The sequence below is a fragment of the Nomascus leucogenys genome, unplaced genomic scaffold (assembly GCF_006542625.1).
Source record: "Nomascus leucogenys isolate Asia unplaced genomic scaffold, Asia_NLE_v1 Super-Scaffold_614, whole genome shotgun sequence".
In the NCBI taxonomy this organism is placed as follows: domain Eukaryota; kingdom Metazoa; phylum Chordata; class Mammalia; order Primates; family Hylobatidae; genus Nomascus; species Nomascus leucogenys.
This window is the reverse complement of record NW_022097990.1, coordinates 61394-81763: the sequence shown is the minus strand read 5'-3', so window position 1 is coordinate 81763 and position 20370 is coordinate 61394. Positions and strand designations below refer to the sequence as shown.

Sequence of the window (20370 nt, the reverse complement as noted above, 5' to 3'; positions counted from 1 at the left end):
CTTTGTCTAAGGCTCTTATGACACAGAAGATCCAATATTTAACTAAGCATATGATTAGGTGAAGGTGTTCAGTGGAGCCAATTGTAAGCCAAATCATGGAAATAACAAAGGCAGCCCTCAAGCACTCCTGTCTTATTGGGAAATAAAAATTTCTTTACTGTAGAAACAGTTATTGAATTGATATTGGAATAAAATTAGATTCAACAAATGAATATAGATTCTGACGTACATTCAGGTCTTGATCAAAAGCCTGTATTCTAACCTAAAACGGCAGAACTATGATGATCTGTTTTTCCAAGAATCAGAATGTCAGCTTCCATTCTTAGGTTCTCTGCCTCTGAGCCTCAGGGCTTCTTGGGCATGGACTTTCTAACAGGTAAAATAAGGCCCTCCTTGCTAGGAATATGCTTAGGGAATAGGACCAGGGGCTGGTTTCCCCTTCATTCTGGCTTAAATATTACATGTATTTCCCCAGTAATTCATAATGTAAAACTTATAATTTATTGTTTAATTTATTTTAGCATATATTTTTCATATTATAGGCTTTTCACTTTACTTGGCGTTTACCTACTGTTCTTTGGCAAAACCCAAGTCTTCTTCCTCTAGGGGTTCTCTAAGGAAAAATATGTGTTCAGAGAGGAGATTCCTTCATTTCAATTCATTCCAAATGTTTAAATTAACTCATCTATAATGACCTGTCTTTTTTATTTAAAATTGTGATGATGTAAAATTATAGGCTGTGTCTACACCCATAAATGGAGTATTTTCCTGATAGAATAACACAAGAGATATCTGAAGAATTAAATTTCTGCCCAAGGTAGAGTATGTTTTCAGCTCATATTGAGTCCTCTCATTGTGATGTTTTATGTCATATCCTCCATTTATTGTAAAAAATTGTGAAAGTTTTAATTTACTGGAATGAGGTGGGTGACATACAGACAAGTTTTTAATTAGGAAAGAAGTAGACTATTTGAATGACTGAAAAACTGAAGAGTTCGACTTCTTCCTGTGAGAAAGCTCTGTAATTGGTTTCTCCATGAAGTTAAATTTCAGCATTTTCCTTGTTAGGTATAAACCTTAATAGCTGGGCACATGAATGCTATAAATCCTCAGTCACAGTAACGTGCTTATGGTTTCTTCACCTTTATCAATAAAACTTTCACATAACATATTTTAGTGTTGGTATATATTTTTGTTTACTTGTGTCACCAAATAAGGGGTTTGTCCAGGTTAATTTCCACTAAATAGGTCAATTTTTACATAGTCATGGAAAGATAGAGTCTTTGTTTTTCTATGAAGAAATTTTCCAGCAGGTGAGAATGTTCAGCTACTTCTCTAAATTATGTTTAAGCATCTTTATATTTTGGTCATCTGCTTTGGATAGTGCCATACTTCTCTAACAACCGAGTTAATGAGAAGCCCGTGTGGAACTGTGGAAACTGTAGCCACTAGGAACTAATTCTATATCCGTTGATCACCCATCTATATTCATGTGTTGTATGATCACACATAGGTGCATGAGATGTCTACAATAGCACTCAGACATTCCTTTTTCTGGACCATGATGTGAGTATTGGAAACCACTGACAGAGATATTCATTGAAAATTCCTGTGATATGTTGAAATGTAGCTAATGTCTTAAATCCATAGGATTTTGTTGAAGGAATTCTAATTAAGAAGGTTAAGCTAGCAAATATGAAAATTGTTCAGAATATGGAATGCATATTTGGTTTTAATGTATAGACTTTTTTTCTTTTTCCATTTGCCAAATAAGAAAAACTTGTTCCATATTACATGTATAATGGCCCAGTGCATTTCTAATCATAACTTAGTTTATGGGATGTTATATTTTACATGACTTATTAGTAAAGGTGTACAATTACTTTCAGATATATTTGATTAGAGAGTTTAAAGTTGTAGATCATATCAAGGGTTTTAGAGGGTAAAGGATCCAATGTCTGTTATGTTCTGGAAGTATAATATGGGTTTTTACTTATGAATCTAAAAATTATCCCAGCACACCTAACAGTAGATAAATATGCTGAGGAAAGTTCCTAGTCTCCTGTCATTTAAATATATTTATGAAACTGTGACTGTGAAAGATAATGTTATGGAGGTTTTTTGTCATTATGGAATTTTATATTTTGAAAATGTCATGCTCTTAGAAAACTATGTTAAATCACTGTTTTTCTAGAAAAATGTTAACTTAGTAGTTTACATTGAAGGCCTAGTAATGCTTTTAGTTTTTAAAGTATATTTTTAATTAAACTATAGGAGATAGATCACATGCTCTATTTTTTACAAGTAAACATTTTAATTGCCAAAAGAATTATCCTGTTGAATTCTAGTTTTGGTGATGGAAGAGGGAAAAGGCACTAAGCCTTGCAGCAAGTAAGGTGTAAAAAAAAACAGAATTGTCTATAGACTACGTCATTCCCTTTTGTTCTTCAGCAGGTGTGTCTCTATCAGTCAATATCTTCAACAACGCCAGAACTCTGGAACCAGCTGGAAGTGGTAATGTGAATGAGACATGTGGAATGTTCATCACTGCTGGCTTTAAGAGACGACTCAAACTCTCTCTGCACACATCCTCTTCCACTGCCAGATTTATGTAAATGGAATAATACTGTTTACATTTGAGGTTTAATAATTCTGCAGTTTTCCTAAGTAATGAGTAACCAGGAAGTCTGGCTTTGTGTCGCTGCTTGTCCCACTGTTCTTTCTAATTTAAGTTTGTCCGTAATCATAAGATCTAGAAACTTTGAGAAACAATGTGTTTTTTTCTTTAGAATTTTCATTTTTTTTTTTTTTACAAGGATTGTCTGTGTTTGTTAAGGCTACCTCCAAAAGCCTCCTGAGTCACCCCAGGGACCCACAGGAGGCTGCACTTTCAGTATTTCCTCACTATAAGGAATCTTTCTGAAGAAGATTTTAAAAGAATACCAGCCTCAGTTAACTATATTATTAATCTTCTTATTGCTCGTGAAAACTCATTTCTTAACTATAATTTCTCTGTGTATGGTTTTAGCCTTCTTTTCACTTCCTGAGCTCTTTCTGATGGTGGCTTCAACTTTTTTACTATAATTCTGTTGGCTTGTTGTCAAGATACATTCAACCACAGGTAAAAGTATTATTCTTATAATTAAATCATTATTTTCTAAGACATACAATTTTATTGTGTGCCCTCAAAAGTTTTTCCTGAATTATACGTATCTTATTCTTTTTTGTCTATAAAACTTTTCAAGTTGACAAAGATTTGCCTTATTTGGACTGATTATATATTCACAATGTAGCATTCAGGAACACTAATTATAGCTACCATTTATTGATCACTTACCAGGTGCCAGCCAGTGTTCTAGGCACTTTGCTTTGTCTTAATAAAACAACAACCCTAAGAGGTAAGGACTATTGGGAACTTCATTCCAAAAATGATGAAAATAAGGGACAGAGATCTTTAGTAAGTGGCTCAAGGTCTCATAAAAAATGGCGAACCTGAGGTTGTAGCTGAAACAATGCAGCTCCAGTGTCCACATTATTCACCACATGCTACACTTTCTCTCCAAGGATTTATTAGATCTTAAATAGGTACACAATGAGTGAGAAATTTATACTCACTATTTACACACTGTAACCATGAAATGCCATGTCCCACTGACTACCATTTTTCATGTAAAAGTCATGAACTTGGAAATTTTTATTCAATTGTAAATTTATAAAAAATGAAAAAAAATTGTCAGCAGAATACCATAAAAGAGAGGTACACTAATCGTTTTGTAGATAGTTGACTAGAAAGGATTCTGAATTTCTCAAATTTAGTTTCATTGTTTTGCAGTGAGCAAACTGAGACAGACTTGCAAATGTTTTCAGAAAATGACTCAAATCCATGCCTTCTTACACTGAACTTTGAATTTCTCCTAGAATATGCCTTTTTTTTTGGAATCTGGTAACTAAGATTTTATTTTTGAGTACTCTTGGTATCTAAATATTGTTAAAAATAAAACCTTGTCCCACTTTTCTGTTGCTATTTCTACATGTCTATTTTATCCTCTTTCACTGCTTAGCTCATCCCAGGAATTCAGAAAAAAATACTCACTGCATACTTGATAGTTGTTGGTAGACATGAGTTAGTTTACTTGAGTTCAAAATAAATTGCTGAAAATTTGGATATTGAATGAAAGTGTAGTAAAAATCAGGGTATAGGTAAGGATAAAATGGAGAGAATCACAGCTCCTTTTAAGTTGGACAGAGACCAAGTAATTGCTACAAGGAACAATGTAATAAATATCATTATTGTTTGTACAGTTCAAAGTCCAGTTTTTTGACATTTAATGAAAGATTAAAGAAGACTGAACATCCTTTGAGGCATGAAGGAATGAAGTGCAACAGTAGAAAGCCAGTGTGCTGAGATATTTCAGAAGATGTTATTCTTGGTGTTACACAGATCATATTGTAACGATACGACAAGTACAAACACAAAGGACTAAATCTATTTCAGTTTATTTATTTAGAGTTTATTACTACCACTGGACAATAAGTTTCTTGAGACCAGGAACCTGTTGCCTATTTATCATAGCTGACTTCTGTGCCAAGTCAAATGTTTTAAATAAGAAGCTATGTAGTGTATGAATGGCTGTTGGGACTTTTATTGCTTCTTTTGCATAAAATATTCACTAAACTTAGAGGTAGAAGCCTTTACCTATGGCTAAAACTAAAATGTTTCAGGAGAAATAGAATATCAAGGCAAGATTGGCTCTGTGATGAGGAACTCAATATAGACTCACTAAATATTTATTGTGAGTAAATCACTATTCAGAATACAACAATGGAGACATGCTCTGTGACACAATGGATGTAATAATATTCCTGTTCACTATTTCATTACAGGTCCTGTTCTCCTGAGCTGTCACCTCTGATACAAGCCTGAAAAAAAAAAAGTAAATGACCTTCTAGGCTTTTCTCAGGATCCTAGAGTGCAAAAAGCATTATTTGTCATGTTTTTACTCACATACATTGTGACAATGGTGGGGAACCTGCTCACTGTGTTGACTATTATTGCAAGTCCTTCCTTGGGCTCCCCAATGTACTTCTTCCTTGCCTGCCTGTCATTTATAGATGCTGTGTATTCCACAACCATTTCTTCCGTATTGATTGTAGACTTACTCTGTGATAAAAAGACTATTTCCTTCCCAGCTTGCATGGGCCAGTTATTTATAGACCACTTGTATGGTGGTGCTGAGGTCTTCCTTCTGGTGATGATGGCCTATGATCACTATGTGGCCATCAGTAAGCCACTGCACTATTTGAACATCATGAAAGGACAGGTGTGCATCCTTCTGTTGGTGGCGGTCGTGACTGGAGGTTTTCTTCATTCTACGTTCCAAATTGTTGTTGTGTACAGTCTCCCTTTCTGTGGTCCCAATGTCACTGACCACTTTTACTGTGATATATACCCATTATTGGAACTGTCATGCAGTGACACCTACTTTATAGGCCTCACTGTGGTTTTCAATGGCGGAGCAATGGGTATGGTCATCTTTGCCCTTCTAATAATTTCCTATGGGGTCATCCTAAACTCCCTTAAAACTTACAGTCAGGAAAGGAGGCGTAAAGTCCTGTCTACCTGCAGCTTCCATGTTACCATGGTTGTCCTGTTTTTTGTTCCCTGCGTTTTCATATATGTTAGACCTGTTTCAACCTTTCCTACTGATAAATTCATGACTGTGTTTTATACAGTAATCACACCCATGTTGAATCCTTTTATATACACGTTGAGAAATTCAAAGATGAGAAATGCAATAGAAAAACTCTTGTGTAAAAGTGAACTATAGTTAGAATAAGAGTGCTCCTTCTTATGTACATAAGGATGTATGTAGACAAGGACTTCCCAGTGAAATTTTCAGACTTATAAGAGTAGTTCAAGGATCTCAAAGGGGGAAGAAAGGATTGATGCTCCCAGTTCAATTAAGAAGTCATCCCATCATGGCATCTTTTTGAAGTTCAAGATATTAACCTCTATATCCAGACTGAGAGTGGATGGGGCTGCTTGGGTGCAGGTCCCATTGTGCATGTTTTAAATTATTGTTTTTCTCTATTACACATCTATTGAGTCACGGTATTTATTAGACATGCCCAGCATAGAATGGAGAAAAGGAGGAATACATAATTAAAATAGATGCTCCTATTCAAAAGGGAAGGCTATGGTGCTTCCTTCAGTATCATTTACTTAAAGATTTAAGAATATACGAGCACCATATTCACAGATATCTTTGAAACTGGCCCTTCTCAGACTTGGGCTGAAATTCTTTGTGCAGTCAGATAATACCCTTAAGAATCTTGGAATTATGTTTGTCTACTTTAAAATACTTATGAGACACACCATTAAATTTTTCTGAAGTCTTTCAAAGTGTCTTAACATCCACAACTTTTAAATGACATGTATTTTGATAACCTCTCTTACTTTTAGAGTACTTAGCACTTTGCAGAGACTGGAAAGGGAAAATAGTTTTATCTTTGAAAACAGCAAGTGCTGGGTCTCTTATGTTTCTTGCAAATTCTGTTTGAAAATGTAACAGTTAATCTTTTAAGTTTTTTTTCGTAAAAAAAACTTTGTCTTATGGTAAGATACACTGCTGTAAGAATCAGTGGTAACTTTCCATATTCTAGTTGGAAATTTTGACTAAATTCACTTAGGTCCACTTTTCATTTTCTACTTTACTAGAGGTGACAGAATTACTAAACGTTTCCTGCACTGGATAGTGACTCAGCCTGTTATCTTTGCTCCAGAACATTTACTTCTGTCTTCTGAGCCTTTATTCACAGTATCCTGGAGGCTTCTATTTTTGGGCACTATAGCCAATGCAATACCCTTCAGATTGTTGTTATTGAATCACCACATTTTGAGGTGCCACTTTTTATTCTGGTCCTCCCGTCATGCATGGTGCAAGGCTCCACAGTTTTTCTGAGTTAAAACCACCACCATTTTATTTTATTTCAAAATTTTCTGGGCCAGGATTTTAAGCAGTTTTTGGCTGGGTATTTCTTCTATTTTGTGTGATAAGGTCTAAAGTCATTGTCTTATTCAACTGATAGCTGGGTACTTGTAGGATGCAGGATAACTTAATTCACATTTATAGTATATTGGAAGAGATGACTGTAAGAGATCCACTGAGTCCCTCTTCCTATACATTTAGATGAAGAACCAGAAGAACCAGAAGTGTAGTCAGGCATTTTACATTGTGCTCAGAGATCTACTTTCTACCCAGTGGTTGAAAGTAGAGGTGTCAGGCCAGTTAATGGCCAGAATTGGCACAGTTTCACTTGCACCATGTTCTATTCGAGTGGTCCCATAACCAGCACAGATTTGAGGTTTCACAGAAATAGAAGATATCCATTGATGGGGAAGTGGAAAAGGCACTTTGCAGAGCAGCAAACAGAACAATTGTCTATATCTCAAAAAGATTGTAATGGAATTTTATTCATGTTGACTTGGATGTATAAATCACCTTGCACTAACAACATCTTAACAATATTGGGTTTCTAATTCCTGAATACAATATATCTATTAGGTATTTAAAATATTTATTTTTGGAGAGTTTTGTCATTTTTATTAAGTAAGGATCTTCCTCATCTATTCCTAAGTATTTATGTTTTTAGGTTGCATCATAGGTTTTTAATTTGAAACAAAATTCCAATTGTTATTTTTGCTAGTATATGTAAAGGAAATTGAATTATTTATATGGCACTTGAGTTCCATAAGCTTGCTAAATTCAGTTCTTATTCCCACAAAGTTATGTCTGTAGATGCTTTAGTGTTTTCTAAAACACTATCATGTTATTTACAAGTAAGTATGGCTCATTACATGGAAGAATATAGGACTGTTTCAATTTATCTTTGTGTCATTTTTAGAAGGTTGTGCTTTTCCTACATTTTACCTATCATCTGAGCTGTCAAATTAATTGAAGTAATGTTTTCCATAACAATCTATTTCTACCCTTTTAAAGTCTAAATGATCTATGGGAGATTGTTTATTTCTGATATTGGTAATTTGAATTTCTCGTTGTTTTCTCTTGACCACTCTTGCTAGCAGATTATCAGTTTTATTATAAAAGTACCAACTATTGGTTATTTGTTATATCTTACATTTTTTCATTTTATTGACTTTTGATCTTATATTGGTTATGTCCATTTGTTTCATTAGCTTGGCTTTTATTTGCTCTTCTTGTTTTTGTTTCTGAAGCTGAAGTCTCAGATGGCTGCTTTTAAACATTTATTTTAAATGTAAGCATTTATAGCTATATATTTTTTAAGTACTGTTTTAATCACACCTCACACATTTTGATAGATTTTTGTTATTGCTTAGTTCTGAGTATATCTTATTTCCATGATACCTTTGTCTTTGATTAATATGTTCACAAAATATTTATGGCATATTTTTCAATATTTGAAGCATATTCAACGTATATTTATGAGTTATTTATTTAGTCATAACAAATTATTCCAAAACTTAGTGATTCAAACAATATGTATACATCCTCAATTTCTGTAGGTCAGGAAACTAAGAACGGCTTAGCTCGTTCCTGTGCTTTGGTGCACAAAGCCCTAATCAAGGTGCTGGTTGGGACTACAGTCTCATTGAAGTCTTGGCTGAGGAAGGATCAATTTCCAAGCTGGTTGTTGGCAGCATTCAGTTTCTCAAAATAAATGAAAAATCTTTTGAAAGTATAATTCTACTTATGTCACACAGCACTTTGAAATTGTTTTATATACTTTACTCCTACCTGTTATAAACTCCAGAATATACTGTTATTAACCTCACCTTAAACCATTAATTTTATAAATCAATGAAGAGAAGAATATTTATTCTGTATATACTAATTCTACTATCTTCATTCTTTCAAATAAATTTGATATTCGAGTAATGTTTCTTTCTTTTTGCTGAGTAAATTTTGTTTTGTATTTTCTGTAATATGGGTCTACTGGCTATGACTTTTCCCACCCCTCAAATACTTAGCTTATTACTGAATTGCATGCAGGCATGTTGACACTACATTCATTTCTCCCTTCTATTTCCCCAAATAGGTGAAAGCTTGAAAGAGTGTGTAGAAATATTAGCAGCTTACCAGTGCAGAGGGGTGGAAAAAAAAGTTTGGAGTTCAATTTCTGCACGATTAGAGTCACTTATTAAATACTGCAGCTTTCCATTGAAACTTAGGCAGATTTATGTCTCACCATTAATGACTACATCCCAAAATTAAGAATTATACTACAAATTTTCAGACATTCCTTATATTACTTAATTATTGCATTGCTATAAAAATATTAATACTTGAAACTGGGTAATTTGTAAAGAAAAGAGATTTAGTTAGCTCATTGTTCCACAGACTGTACTGACACAATGACTCTGGCATATGTTTGACTTCTGGGGAGGCCTCAGGAAATTTACAATCATGGCAGGAGGCAAAGTGGGAGCAGGTATATCTTACTAAGCAGCAGCAGGATCAAGAGGGGAAGGTCACACATAATTATATATCACAAGATCTCATGAGAGCTCACTGACATGTTGATAGCACAAAGAGGGGATGGTATTAAGCCATGAGAAATTTCCCCCATAATCTAATTACCTCACAGCAGGCTTCACCTCCAACATTGGGTATTACATTTTGACAAGATATTTGGGTGGGAAACAGACAAAAACCATATCATTCTGCTACTGTCCTCTCTAAAATCTCATGTACTTCTCAACTTTCAAAATACAACCATACCTTCCAAACACTCCCCCAAAGTGTTAAATCATTCCAGCATTAATTGAAAAGTCCACAGTCTAGTCTGGTGTGAGACAATGCTAGTCCATTCCACCTGAGCCTGTAAAATCAAAAGCAAGCTAGTTTCTTCCAAGATACAAAGAAAGTATAGGAATTGGGTAAATACTTTCATTCCAAAATGAAGAAATCAATCAAAATAAAGGGGTTACAGGCCCCACACATGTCAGAAATCTAGCACAGCAGTCATTAAATCTTAAAGTTCCAAAACAATTTCTTTTGACTCCATGCCTTACATCTAGGGCATACTGGTTCAGTGGGTAGGCTACCAAGCCCTTCAGTAGCTCCACTCATGTGGCTTTACAGGATTTCACCCTCACAGTTACTCTTATTGTCTTTTGTTGCTCTTGTGGGGGGTCTTTGACTTTTCTAGGTGCAGGGTGCAAGCTGCTGGTGGATCTACCATTTTGGGGTCTGGAGGATGGTAGTCCTCTTCTCACAGCTCCACTAGGCAGTGCCCCAGTGGGTACTCTGTGTGTGTGCTCCAACCCCACATTTCTCTTCTTCACTGCCATAGTACAGATACTCTGTAATGCTCCATCCCTGCAATAGGCTTCTGTCTGAAATTCCAAGCTTTTTGATACATTCTCTGAATCCTAGGTGGAGGCTCCCAAGCCTCATCTCTTGGAATTTGTGCACCTGCAGGCTTAACACTACATAGAAGCCTTCAAAGCTCACAGCTTTCATCATCTGAAGATGCGGCTGAGGTGTACCTTGACCTTTTTGTCCATGGCTGGACCTGAAGTGGCTGGGATGCACACTGCAGTGTCCCAAGGTTGCTCAGGGCAACAGCGCCCTGGGTTGGGCACAGGAAACCATTCAGTTCTCCTAGTTCTCCAGGCCTGTGATTGGAGGTGCTGCTGAAAATGTCTCTGAAATGCCATTGAGGGCTTTTCCCCATTGTCTTGCCTGTTAGCACTTGGCTCCCCTTATGCAAATTTCTGCAGCCTGTTTGAATTTCTTCCCAGAAAATGGGCTTTTCTTTTGTAAAACATGGCCTGGCTTCAAATTTTTCAAACTTTTACACCTGCTTTCCATTTAAATATAAGTGGCAGTTTCAGATCATTTCTTTGCTCATTCATATGAGCTTAGGTTATTTTAAGCAGCCAGGCTAAATCTTGAATGATTTCCTGCTTAGAAATTTCTCCTGCCAGATACCCTAAACCATCACTCTCTTTTTTTTTTTTTTTTTTTTTTTGAGACAGAGTCTCGCTCTGTCACCCAGGCTGGAGTGCAGTGGCGCAATCTCGGCTCACTGCAAGCTCTGCCTCCCGGGTTAACGCCATTCTCCTGCCTCAGCCTCTCCGAGTAGCTGGGACTACAGGTGCCCGCCACCACGCCCGGCTAATTTTTTTGTATTTTTAGTAGAGATGGGGTTTCACCATGGTCTCGATCTCCTGGCCTCATGATCCGCCCGCCTCGGCCTCCCAAAGTGCTGGGATTACAAGCGTGAGCCACCGCGCCTGACCTAACCATCACTCTCAAGTCCAAAGTTTGGCAGATCCCTAGAGCAGGGGCACAATGCAGCCAGTCTTTGCTGAAGCTCAGCAAAAGTGACCTTTATTCCATCTAGTTCCTACTAAGTTTTTTATTTCCATCTGAGACCTCCTCAGTCTAGACTTTACTGTCCACTTCACTATCAGCATTTTGGTCACAGCCATTTAAAAAGTCTGTAAGAAGTTCCAAACTTTCTCTCACCTTTCTGTCTTCTGAGCTCTCTACACTCTTCCAGCCTCTGCTTGTTACCCAATTCCAAAGCTGCTTCCACATTTTCAGGTATCTTTATAGAAATGTCCCACTCTTTGGTACTACAGATTTTCTGTATTAGTCCATTCTTGCATGCTATAAAAAATATCAGAGAGAGACTGTAAGTTATAAAGAAAGGAGGTTTATTTGGCTCATTTTTCCACAGGCTGTAACTGAAAGCATGAGGCTGGCAACTCCTCAGCTTCTGTGGAGGCCTCAGTAAATTTACAATCATAGTGGAAGGCAAAGTGGGAGTAGGCACATCTCACACGGAAGAAGTAGGAGCAAGAAGGGGAGCTTCCACACACTTTTAAACAACCAGATCCCATGAGAACCCACTATTGTGATGATAGTACCAAAAAGTGATGGTGTTAAATCATGAGGAACTTCCTCCATAATCCAGTCACCTCCCACCAGCCCATATCTCTAGCATTGGAAGTTACATGTCAACATGAAGTTTGGGTGGGGACAAAAATCTAAACCATATCATTTAAAAAATCATTTGGATTACTCCATTTTCTTTATCTTTTATCATCTTCATTTATTTATATTTCTGATTTGTTTTTATTTTGTTGTATCAACAAAGCCATTTATTGCATTGTACATTTCCTACAAATAATATAATTCTGAAGCAGAGCATTAAATAACTTAAGTTCTCCTACTTATGTGAAAAGGAGTCTAGTACTTTTTCCTGACACTAACTGACTTCATGTCATATATGAGAGAAACAGTTAATAGTTTTATTCTCAAGAGTCAAGATAACCTCATGGAAAAATAATAATCATGTCCTTTCTAGGAATTATTATCCATCTATGTGCTCCTTTCCTATCTGCTATGATTTTTAAATAACTTATTCCTCTTTTAAACCCAATTTCAGCTTTTATTAAGCCATTATTATGTGGGTTTTAAGGAGAATCACATGACCATTTGATGTACTTTTAAGCCCATTTATGTCCATGGGCCCTGAGGAAATCTGTGCCTTACATCAGTGAGATATAATTATGTGGGCAAATTGGTATTATGTAGTGTTTCTGTCACTTGACAGTGTTGTCCCTTGTGGCTTGAGTCATAGGCTAAGTGAATTCCAAAATGGAAAAAAAAAATCTATTTGAGGAAAAATCTATTTGAAACCACTAAGATCTGTGGCTAATGGTCCTATGAAACAGCCAACAAACTGTGTTGTAATATTTGACCCCAGTAAACACTCTTCAAAGTGTTACAGAACTTTATTCTTCACCACATTTTGGTTGGCTTAGTGGGCTATGTCATTATTCTGCTCATCATTACATGTCATTCATGCATATATTCAAGTGCCACCACCTCAAAATCCTAGGCCAGTGGGATTCTCTTTCTTTTTTGAGTCAAAACCTGGGTTCTCTGGTGGATCCTATGCCAACTTTAAACTTCCCTCAGAACACTTGTATGACCTTCCATAATAGCATTCTCTATTACTGAATGTCAACATCATCCACTCATCAGAGACTTTTCTGCCTAACAAAATGGCAAGAATACCACAAAGGAGCTTGAAACTATGCAGCCATTACATGGGAAACCAAATGCTACATGCATTGAAGGGTAGGCTGCTAATACATACAATCCTTCAGGGGAATTAATTTCACCTTCTTTGACCAAGGTTTTACCATTCAGAGGAAGAATTTAAACAGATTTCCATAATAATCATATCCCTCAATTAGGAAATTTTATTGGGAAATTCAGTATTTTGTTTTTCTCTTGTAGGAAATGTATAATTGCATTCATACTACTGAGCAACAGGAGTGGAATGCTCTGTGAGAAGTTTCTTTTGTTCTGAAAGTCATGCCTGTAAATATGATATACTTCCCAGAACCACCTCCTAAAATATATTTCTATATGTACTATTTCCATTTTATTAAGATATTTTGTTATGCTATGCCATTAATGACAATAAGTTGTGTCTCTGTGAAAGTGCAATAACTTTTCAGTAGTTGCCTATCCAATGGGCTTCCTCTGGACATGCTATCAGGAATTATTGAATCTCGAATCCCAATAATCATTACAGGATGGCAGGGTTAGCTTTCTGCTAGAGTCACTGGTCTGCATATGTTCATATATTTACACTTCCAAAAATGACTGGACATTAGGGTTCTTGAGTCTAATGGCATTGCCTGAGTAGCTTCCCATGATGAATCTTCTAGTGCTCTTGTCATTTCTTTCTTATTAGTAGGATGTGGAAGAGCTAGTGGGATAATTGCTAAGGTTTGCGAAATGTCCCTGATAGTAATGGGCCATGTTTTTCCAAGAATTTTCCATGATTAGTCTAATCTCTGTTTTTTGACTAGACAGATCAATCACGTTAGACTAATAATATTTACTGTAGTCCCTGTCATCTTTTCCACATTGCTTCTTTTGAGGAAGAAACTGTTACAACGTCACCACAGTAATGAATTAATTTTGATTATCTTCATGTCTAAGTTTCATTTCACTCAATTATGGCATTATTGCAAGTGTATATCTTTGGGGAAAATTGGCAACCATAGGTTGCATTTCTTTTCACATAAAAGCTAAGTATTCTGGATAGCTCTTTAATCCTAAAAGTTGATCTGGAAGAACAAAGATATAAAATTTGCAATGAAATTTTAAAAGACAAATGAGCCATTCGGAATAAGACAGATTATAATGTTATAAGAATTAATATAATATGGTGATGTTTGAAACATAAATGTAAATAAATTAAAGTATTTGTAAATTAAAACCATTTTATAAATACACTGAAAATGCAGCTGTTTTAGTTCTTATGTTTTTGGTTCAAATAATAGAACACTGAATTCAAAATTTTGAAACATAAAAATACTTTTTGATTAGCTAGTATAATTGCAGTTTTCAATGTTATGAAAATATTCAAGGTTTTTTAGTTAAATGGATGAATTACACTTTTAAAGAGCCTTTTTCTTTGTTTATTTTGTCCCATGAATCACAATATATGATAAAATCTGGCTCTCCTATAACGAGAAGGGTTGCTCTCTGCAGTGATTTAGAGAGGGCTCTTTCTACAACTGGAGCAGAGGTAATTGACCTGATTGTGATGTGGAATGGAGGTGTTATAATAAAATGGTTTCACGAAATAATACTTTTTTCTTCCAGTTGAATAACTTGTGCACATATTGCCATTCCCCATTCCAATGGTGATAATAAATGAGAAAGTGCAGGAGTCCATTCCTGAATGGGTATAATTAACAGGGATGAGATATTTTGAGAATGAAAGTCTGGACTATCCAGTTAAATAAGTTATGAAATCAGTAGAGATGCTAGTCGAAGGTGAAGTGGGAAAAATTGATAAATAACAAGAGGGTAAACAGTAGTTGCAACTCAGATCAGCGACAATGGCAAGAGACATAGTTTGTCCTTCAACCTTTCTCTTCTAGTTCCCTTCAAGTAATAGAATCCTAAAAGAGCTGTTATGATAATGTGTAGAAATATATAAATTCAACTGGCGTAAGGGCTATATTATGGTGTATATGAGGAAGCCGTGCCATGTCCTTCATTTAGGAAAGAAGGATTTATTTTTCCAGCTGTTGGGTGTGCTGTTAGTAGACAGCATTCAGATGATAGTGCCTTCAATATCTGTAAAGGTGCAGAAAGTCACCTTAACAAATATCTCACGCCCTTTCCCAGAGAAATCCCTCTTTGCATCCAGATAAATATTTAGGTTCAAGCATAATGAGAGTGCAAGTAGGAAATACGGTCTTTTTCTAGAAGAAAATAATTTATTTTGTTAAAAATTGCAAATCTAGATAATTTAAATCATAATAATTATACAAACATGTGGAATTGGATCTTGTGGATATTGAAATGGAGAAGGATAGGCTGCATGGGGGACTGTTTATCGGTGTGAAGATAATCTCCTGTAAATATAGGTGGCACAAGGTTTATGTTGGCTAAAATTACTGAGTACATAATGTGTGTCAAACATATGGAAGAAAGCACCCCAAGTGTTTAGTGTGGAATGTTCAGGGTGGCACCATGACTCAGACTTTAGGAGGCCATTCCAATGTCCTATCTAGACAACTGCTTCTAGGTGATGGGTAATGTGGTCATAGTGGTGAATTCTATGGTGTTGAGTAATGTGCTTTACCTCATTTACTAGAAAAGGTATCCCCTGGTTAGAAATGACAATGATTTTGGTACCAAGGCAATGGATAATGGATCATTCCCCATAAATAATAAATAAGGCTAAAGTGCTGGGAAAATCATATAACCAGAATATATAATAAAATGATAGGATGCTATCTCCACCAGTTTGAGATCTGTAATGAAGTAAGCCATCACAAGGGTTGTTGGCTGGTTTCCTTAGCTAGTTGTGCATGTTAGGGAGGCAATAATGGACATTGCTGATGGCATTTTGGACCTTGTGTACTTAACAGTAGCCAGAGCAGCCATGGTGGAAAGCAGATTATATTTTTTGAGCCCTTGTAAAGTATTCATCTCTGCAACAGTGACCAAATATTTTATATACTTAAAGTGTACAATATGATGTTTGATATATGTATACATTGGGAAGTGATTACCACTACGTAGCTAGCTAATGTATCCATTATCTCACATAATTACCTTTATCTGTGATAAGAACATTTAAGGTATATTCTCTCAGCAAATTTCATGTATCCAATTTGTTTTACTAATTATGATCAACATGCTATACCTGAGCTCTTCAGAATTTATTCATACTGCATAACAGAAACTTTGTACCCTTTGACCAACATCTCATTTTCTTCAGCCCCAGCCCCTGGCAACCAGCATTCTAGTCTCTGGCTTTTATGAGTTTGACATTTTTTAGATGGCACATGTAAGTGAGAACATGTGACATTTATGTTTCAGTAGCGGAAAGAGAACCCTTGTGCACTGTTGTTGGAAATGTAAATTGCTATGCAATTACAGGAAAGTCTATGGCTGTTCCTCAAGAAATTAAAATTAAAAATATGATCTAGCAATGTGACTTCTTTTAATATATGTAAGGGAAATGAAATCAATATCTTTTAGGATGCCTGCACTTCCATGTATACTGCAGCATCATTCACAGTAGTCAAGACGCAAAAACAAAAGTCTATCAAAGATGAATGGGTAAAGACAATATGTATGCAATATGGAATGATATGTGTGTATATATATATATATATAATATATATACCTAATATTATTATTAATTATAGCCATCATGCTGTACCTTACATTACCAGAATTTATTCTTTCTGTATAGCTCAACATTTGTGCCTATATATGTAATACAATATTATCCAATAGATATATATATATATATAATACAATATAATTCAACCTTAAAAAAGAAGAAAATCCTCCCATTTTATACAATGTGTATGGACCTGGAGAACTTTGATAACTTCATCATTTTATTTCACTTTTAATAGATGAATAATAATAGTATATATTCATAGGGTACAATATGATGCTTTTAGATCACTTGCAGTATCATGGATGAACCAGAAGGGCACTATGCTAAATGAAATATTTTCTTGAATCAATGTTTTGTGGATTAATTTTTCAGTCTTTATTATTTTCTAATTAATACAACTAAGATTTAGGGTACTTTTACAAGCTTTGGTAGGTTGTTTTTTATAAAAAGCTCAAAATATTTTCTAATTTCCATTGTAATTTATTTCACCCATAGGTTGTTAAAAATGATTTACTTACTTTCAAATGTGCAGAAATTTCTGGAGAATTTTATTTATTTATTATGCTCTTATTTTTCCATAAGTTATTGGGGGTACAGGTGGTATTTTGTTACATGAGTAGTTTCTTTAGTGGTGATTATTGAAATTTTGGTGCACCCATCACCTGAGTGGCATACACTGCACCATATTTGTAGTCTTTTATCCCTTGCTCCCTCCCACTCTTCCTCCCATTTCCCCAAAGTCCATTGTATTATTCTTATGCCTTTGTATCCTCATACTTAGCTACCACATATCATAGAGAACATATGATATTTGGTTTTCCATTCCTGAGTTACTAAGTTACTCTAAGTTATTCACTCAGAATAATACTCTCCAATCTCTAGCAGGTCACTACAAATGCAGTTAATTCATTCCTTTTTATGGCTACATAATATCCCATATCATATATATATACGAGTTCCTTTATCCACTTGTTGATTGATCAACATTGGGGTTGGTTCTGAGATTTTGCAATTGCAAATTGTGCTGCTATAAACATGTGTGTGCAAGTATCTTTTCTGTATCATGTCTTCTTTTTCTCTGGGATAGATACCCAGTAGAGGGATTGCTGGATCAAATGGTAGTTCTACCTCTAGTTCTTTATGGAATGTCACCACTTTTCCACAGCAGCTGTACTAGTTTACATCCCACCAGTAGTGTAGAAATGTTCCCTGCTTGATGCATTCATGCCAACATCAACTGTGTTTTGATTTTTTGATATGGCCATACTTGCAGGAGTGAGGGGTAGTGCACTGTGGTTTTGAATTGCATTTCCCTGATCATTAGAGATGCTGAGCATTTTGTCATGATTTTTGGTCATTTGCATATCTTCTTTGGAGAGTTGCCTATTCATGTCCTTAGTTCACTTTTTGATGGGAATGTTTGTTATTAGAGCATATCCAACTAATCTATTTTTGTTGACAAAGTGAACATAAACAAGCAATATGGAAAGGACTTCCCATTCAATAAATCATACTTGGATGACTGGCTAGCCATATGTACAAGATTGAAACTGGACCCCTACCTTACATCATATACAAAAAACAACTCAAGATGAATTAATGTTTTAAATGTAAAACCTAAAACTTTAAAACCCCAAAAGGTATCCTAAGGAATACCCTTCTGGACATAGAACTTCACAAAGATTTTTGATGAAGATGCCAAAAGCAATTGCAAGAAAAAAATGACAAATGGAAGAACTTCTGTGAAACAAAAGAAACTATCAACAGAGAAAACAGACAACCTATTGATTGAAAGAAAATATTATCAACTACGTGTCTGACAAAAATCTAATATCCTTAGTCTTTAAGGATCTTTAGCAAACGTACAAGCAAAAAACAAATATTAAAAATATTTTTGCCCATTAGAAAGTGCCCATTAGAAAAAACGAAAAAAAAATCATGTCTTATGAAAAAATGTGAACATCATCAAATATTAGAGAAATGCCAATCAGAAACACAATTAGATACCATTCCACAACAGTCAAAATGGATATTATTAAATGGTAAAAAACAACTAGATGCTGGCAATATTGCACAGAAAACCACAACAGTCAAAATGATTATTATTAAACAGGAAAAAAACAACCAGATGCTGGCAATGTTGCAGGGAATGCTTATACACTGCTGGTGGGAGCGCAAATTCTTTCAGTCACTATGGAAAGGAGGGTGGAAATTACTCAATGAGCTAGAAACATAATTAACACCTCACCCATCAATCTCATTACTGGGTATATACTCAAAAGAATATAAATTGTTGTATTATAAAGATGCAAGCATGCATATTGTGTTAGTTTTCATACTGCTGATAAAGACATACCTGAGTCTGGCAATTTAGAAGAGATAGAGGTTTAATGGACTTACTCTTCCTAGTGGCTCAAGAGGTCTCACAATCATGGCAGGAGGCAAGGTGGAGCAAGTTACATCTTACATGGATGGCAGCAGGCAAAGAGAGAGCTATGCAGGCAAAATCCTTCTTATAAAACCATCAGATCTCCTGAGACTTATTCACTATCATGAGAACAGCATGGAAAAGAATTGCTCCCATGATTTGATTACCTCTCATCAGGTCCCTCCCACAAAATATGGGAATTCCAGATGAGATTTGGGTGGGGACACAGCCAAACCATATCATTCTGCCTCCTGGCCCCTCCCAAATCTCATGTCCTCACATTTCAAAACCAGTCATGCCTTCCCAACAGTCCCCCAAGCTCTTAACTCATTTCAGCATTACTCAAAAGTCCTCAGTCCAACGTCTCATCAGAGACAAGGCTAGTCCCTTCTGCTTATGATCCTGTAAAATCAAAAGCAAGTTAGATATCTTCTAGATGCAATGGGGGTACAGGCATTGAGTAAATACAGTCATTAAAATGGGAGAAATTGTCCAAATAAAGGGGCTACAGGTCTCATGCAAGTCTGAAATCCAGCGGAACAGTCAAATCCTAAAGCTCCAAAATGATCTTCTTTGTCTCCATGTCTCACATCCAGGTTATGCTGATGCAAGATGTCTGTTTCCATGATCCTGTATGGCTCTGCCCCTGTGGCTTTTCAGGGTATAGCCTTTCTCCTGGCTGGTTTCATGGGCTGGTGTTGTGTCTGCAGCTTTTCCAGGTGTATGGTGCAAACTGACAGTGGATATACCATTCTGGAGTCTGGTGGATGGTGGCCCTCTTTTCACAGCTCCACTAGGCAGCACCCCAGTGGTGACTGTGTGTGGGGGCTCTGACCACACATATCCCTTCCACACTGCCCTAGCAGAGGTTCTCCATGAGATACCCAAACCTTCAACAAACTTCTGCCTGGACACCCAGGCATTTCCATACACCTCTGAAACCTAGGTGGAGGTTCACAAACCTTAATTATTGACTTCGTTGCACCCACAGGCTCAACATCAGAGGAAGCTGCCAAGGCTTGGGGCTTGCACACTCTGAATCCAGTGTCTGAGCTGTACCTTGGCCCCTTTTAGTCACAGCTGGAGTAGCTGGGACACAGGGCACCAAGGCCATATACTGCACACAGCAATGAGACCCTAGGCCAGGCCTATGAAACCATTTTTTCCTCCTTGGTCTCTGGGCCTGTGATGGGAGGGTCTGCCACAATGGT

At 36.2% G+C, this 20370-nt stretch overlaps 1 protein-coding gene across 1 annotated transcript; it reads left to right on the top strand.

Annotated features, from left to right (window-relative positions):
• The first annotated feature begins 306 nt into the window (after nt 1–306).
• LOC100597080 (olfactory receptor 4A5-like) lies at nt 307–5828 on the top strand. The gene is made up of 3 exons (XM_003280601.2): nt 307–376; nt 2455–2514; nt 4936–5828. The coding sequence occupies exons 1-3, from the start codon at nt 307–309 to the stop codon at nt 5826–5828; spliced, it is 1023 nt and encodes a 340-aa protein (XP_003280649.2).
• The last annotated feature ends 14542 nt before the right edge of the window (nt 5829–20370 follow it).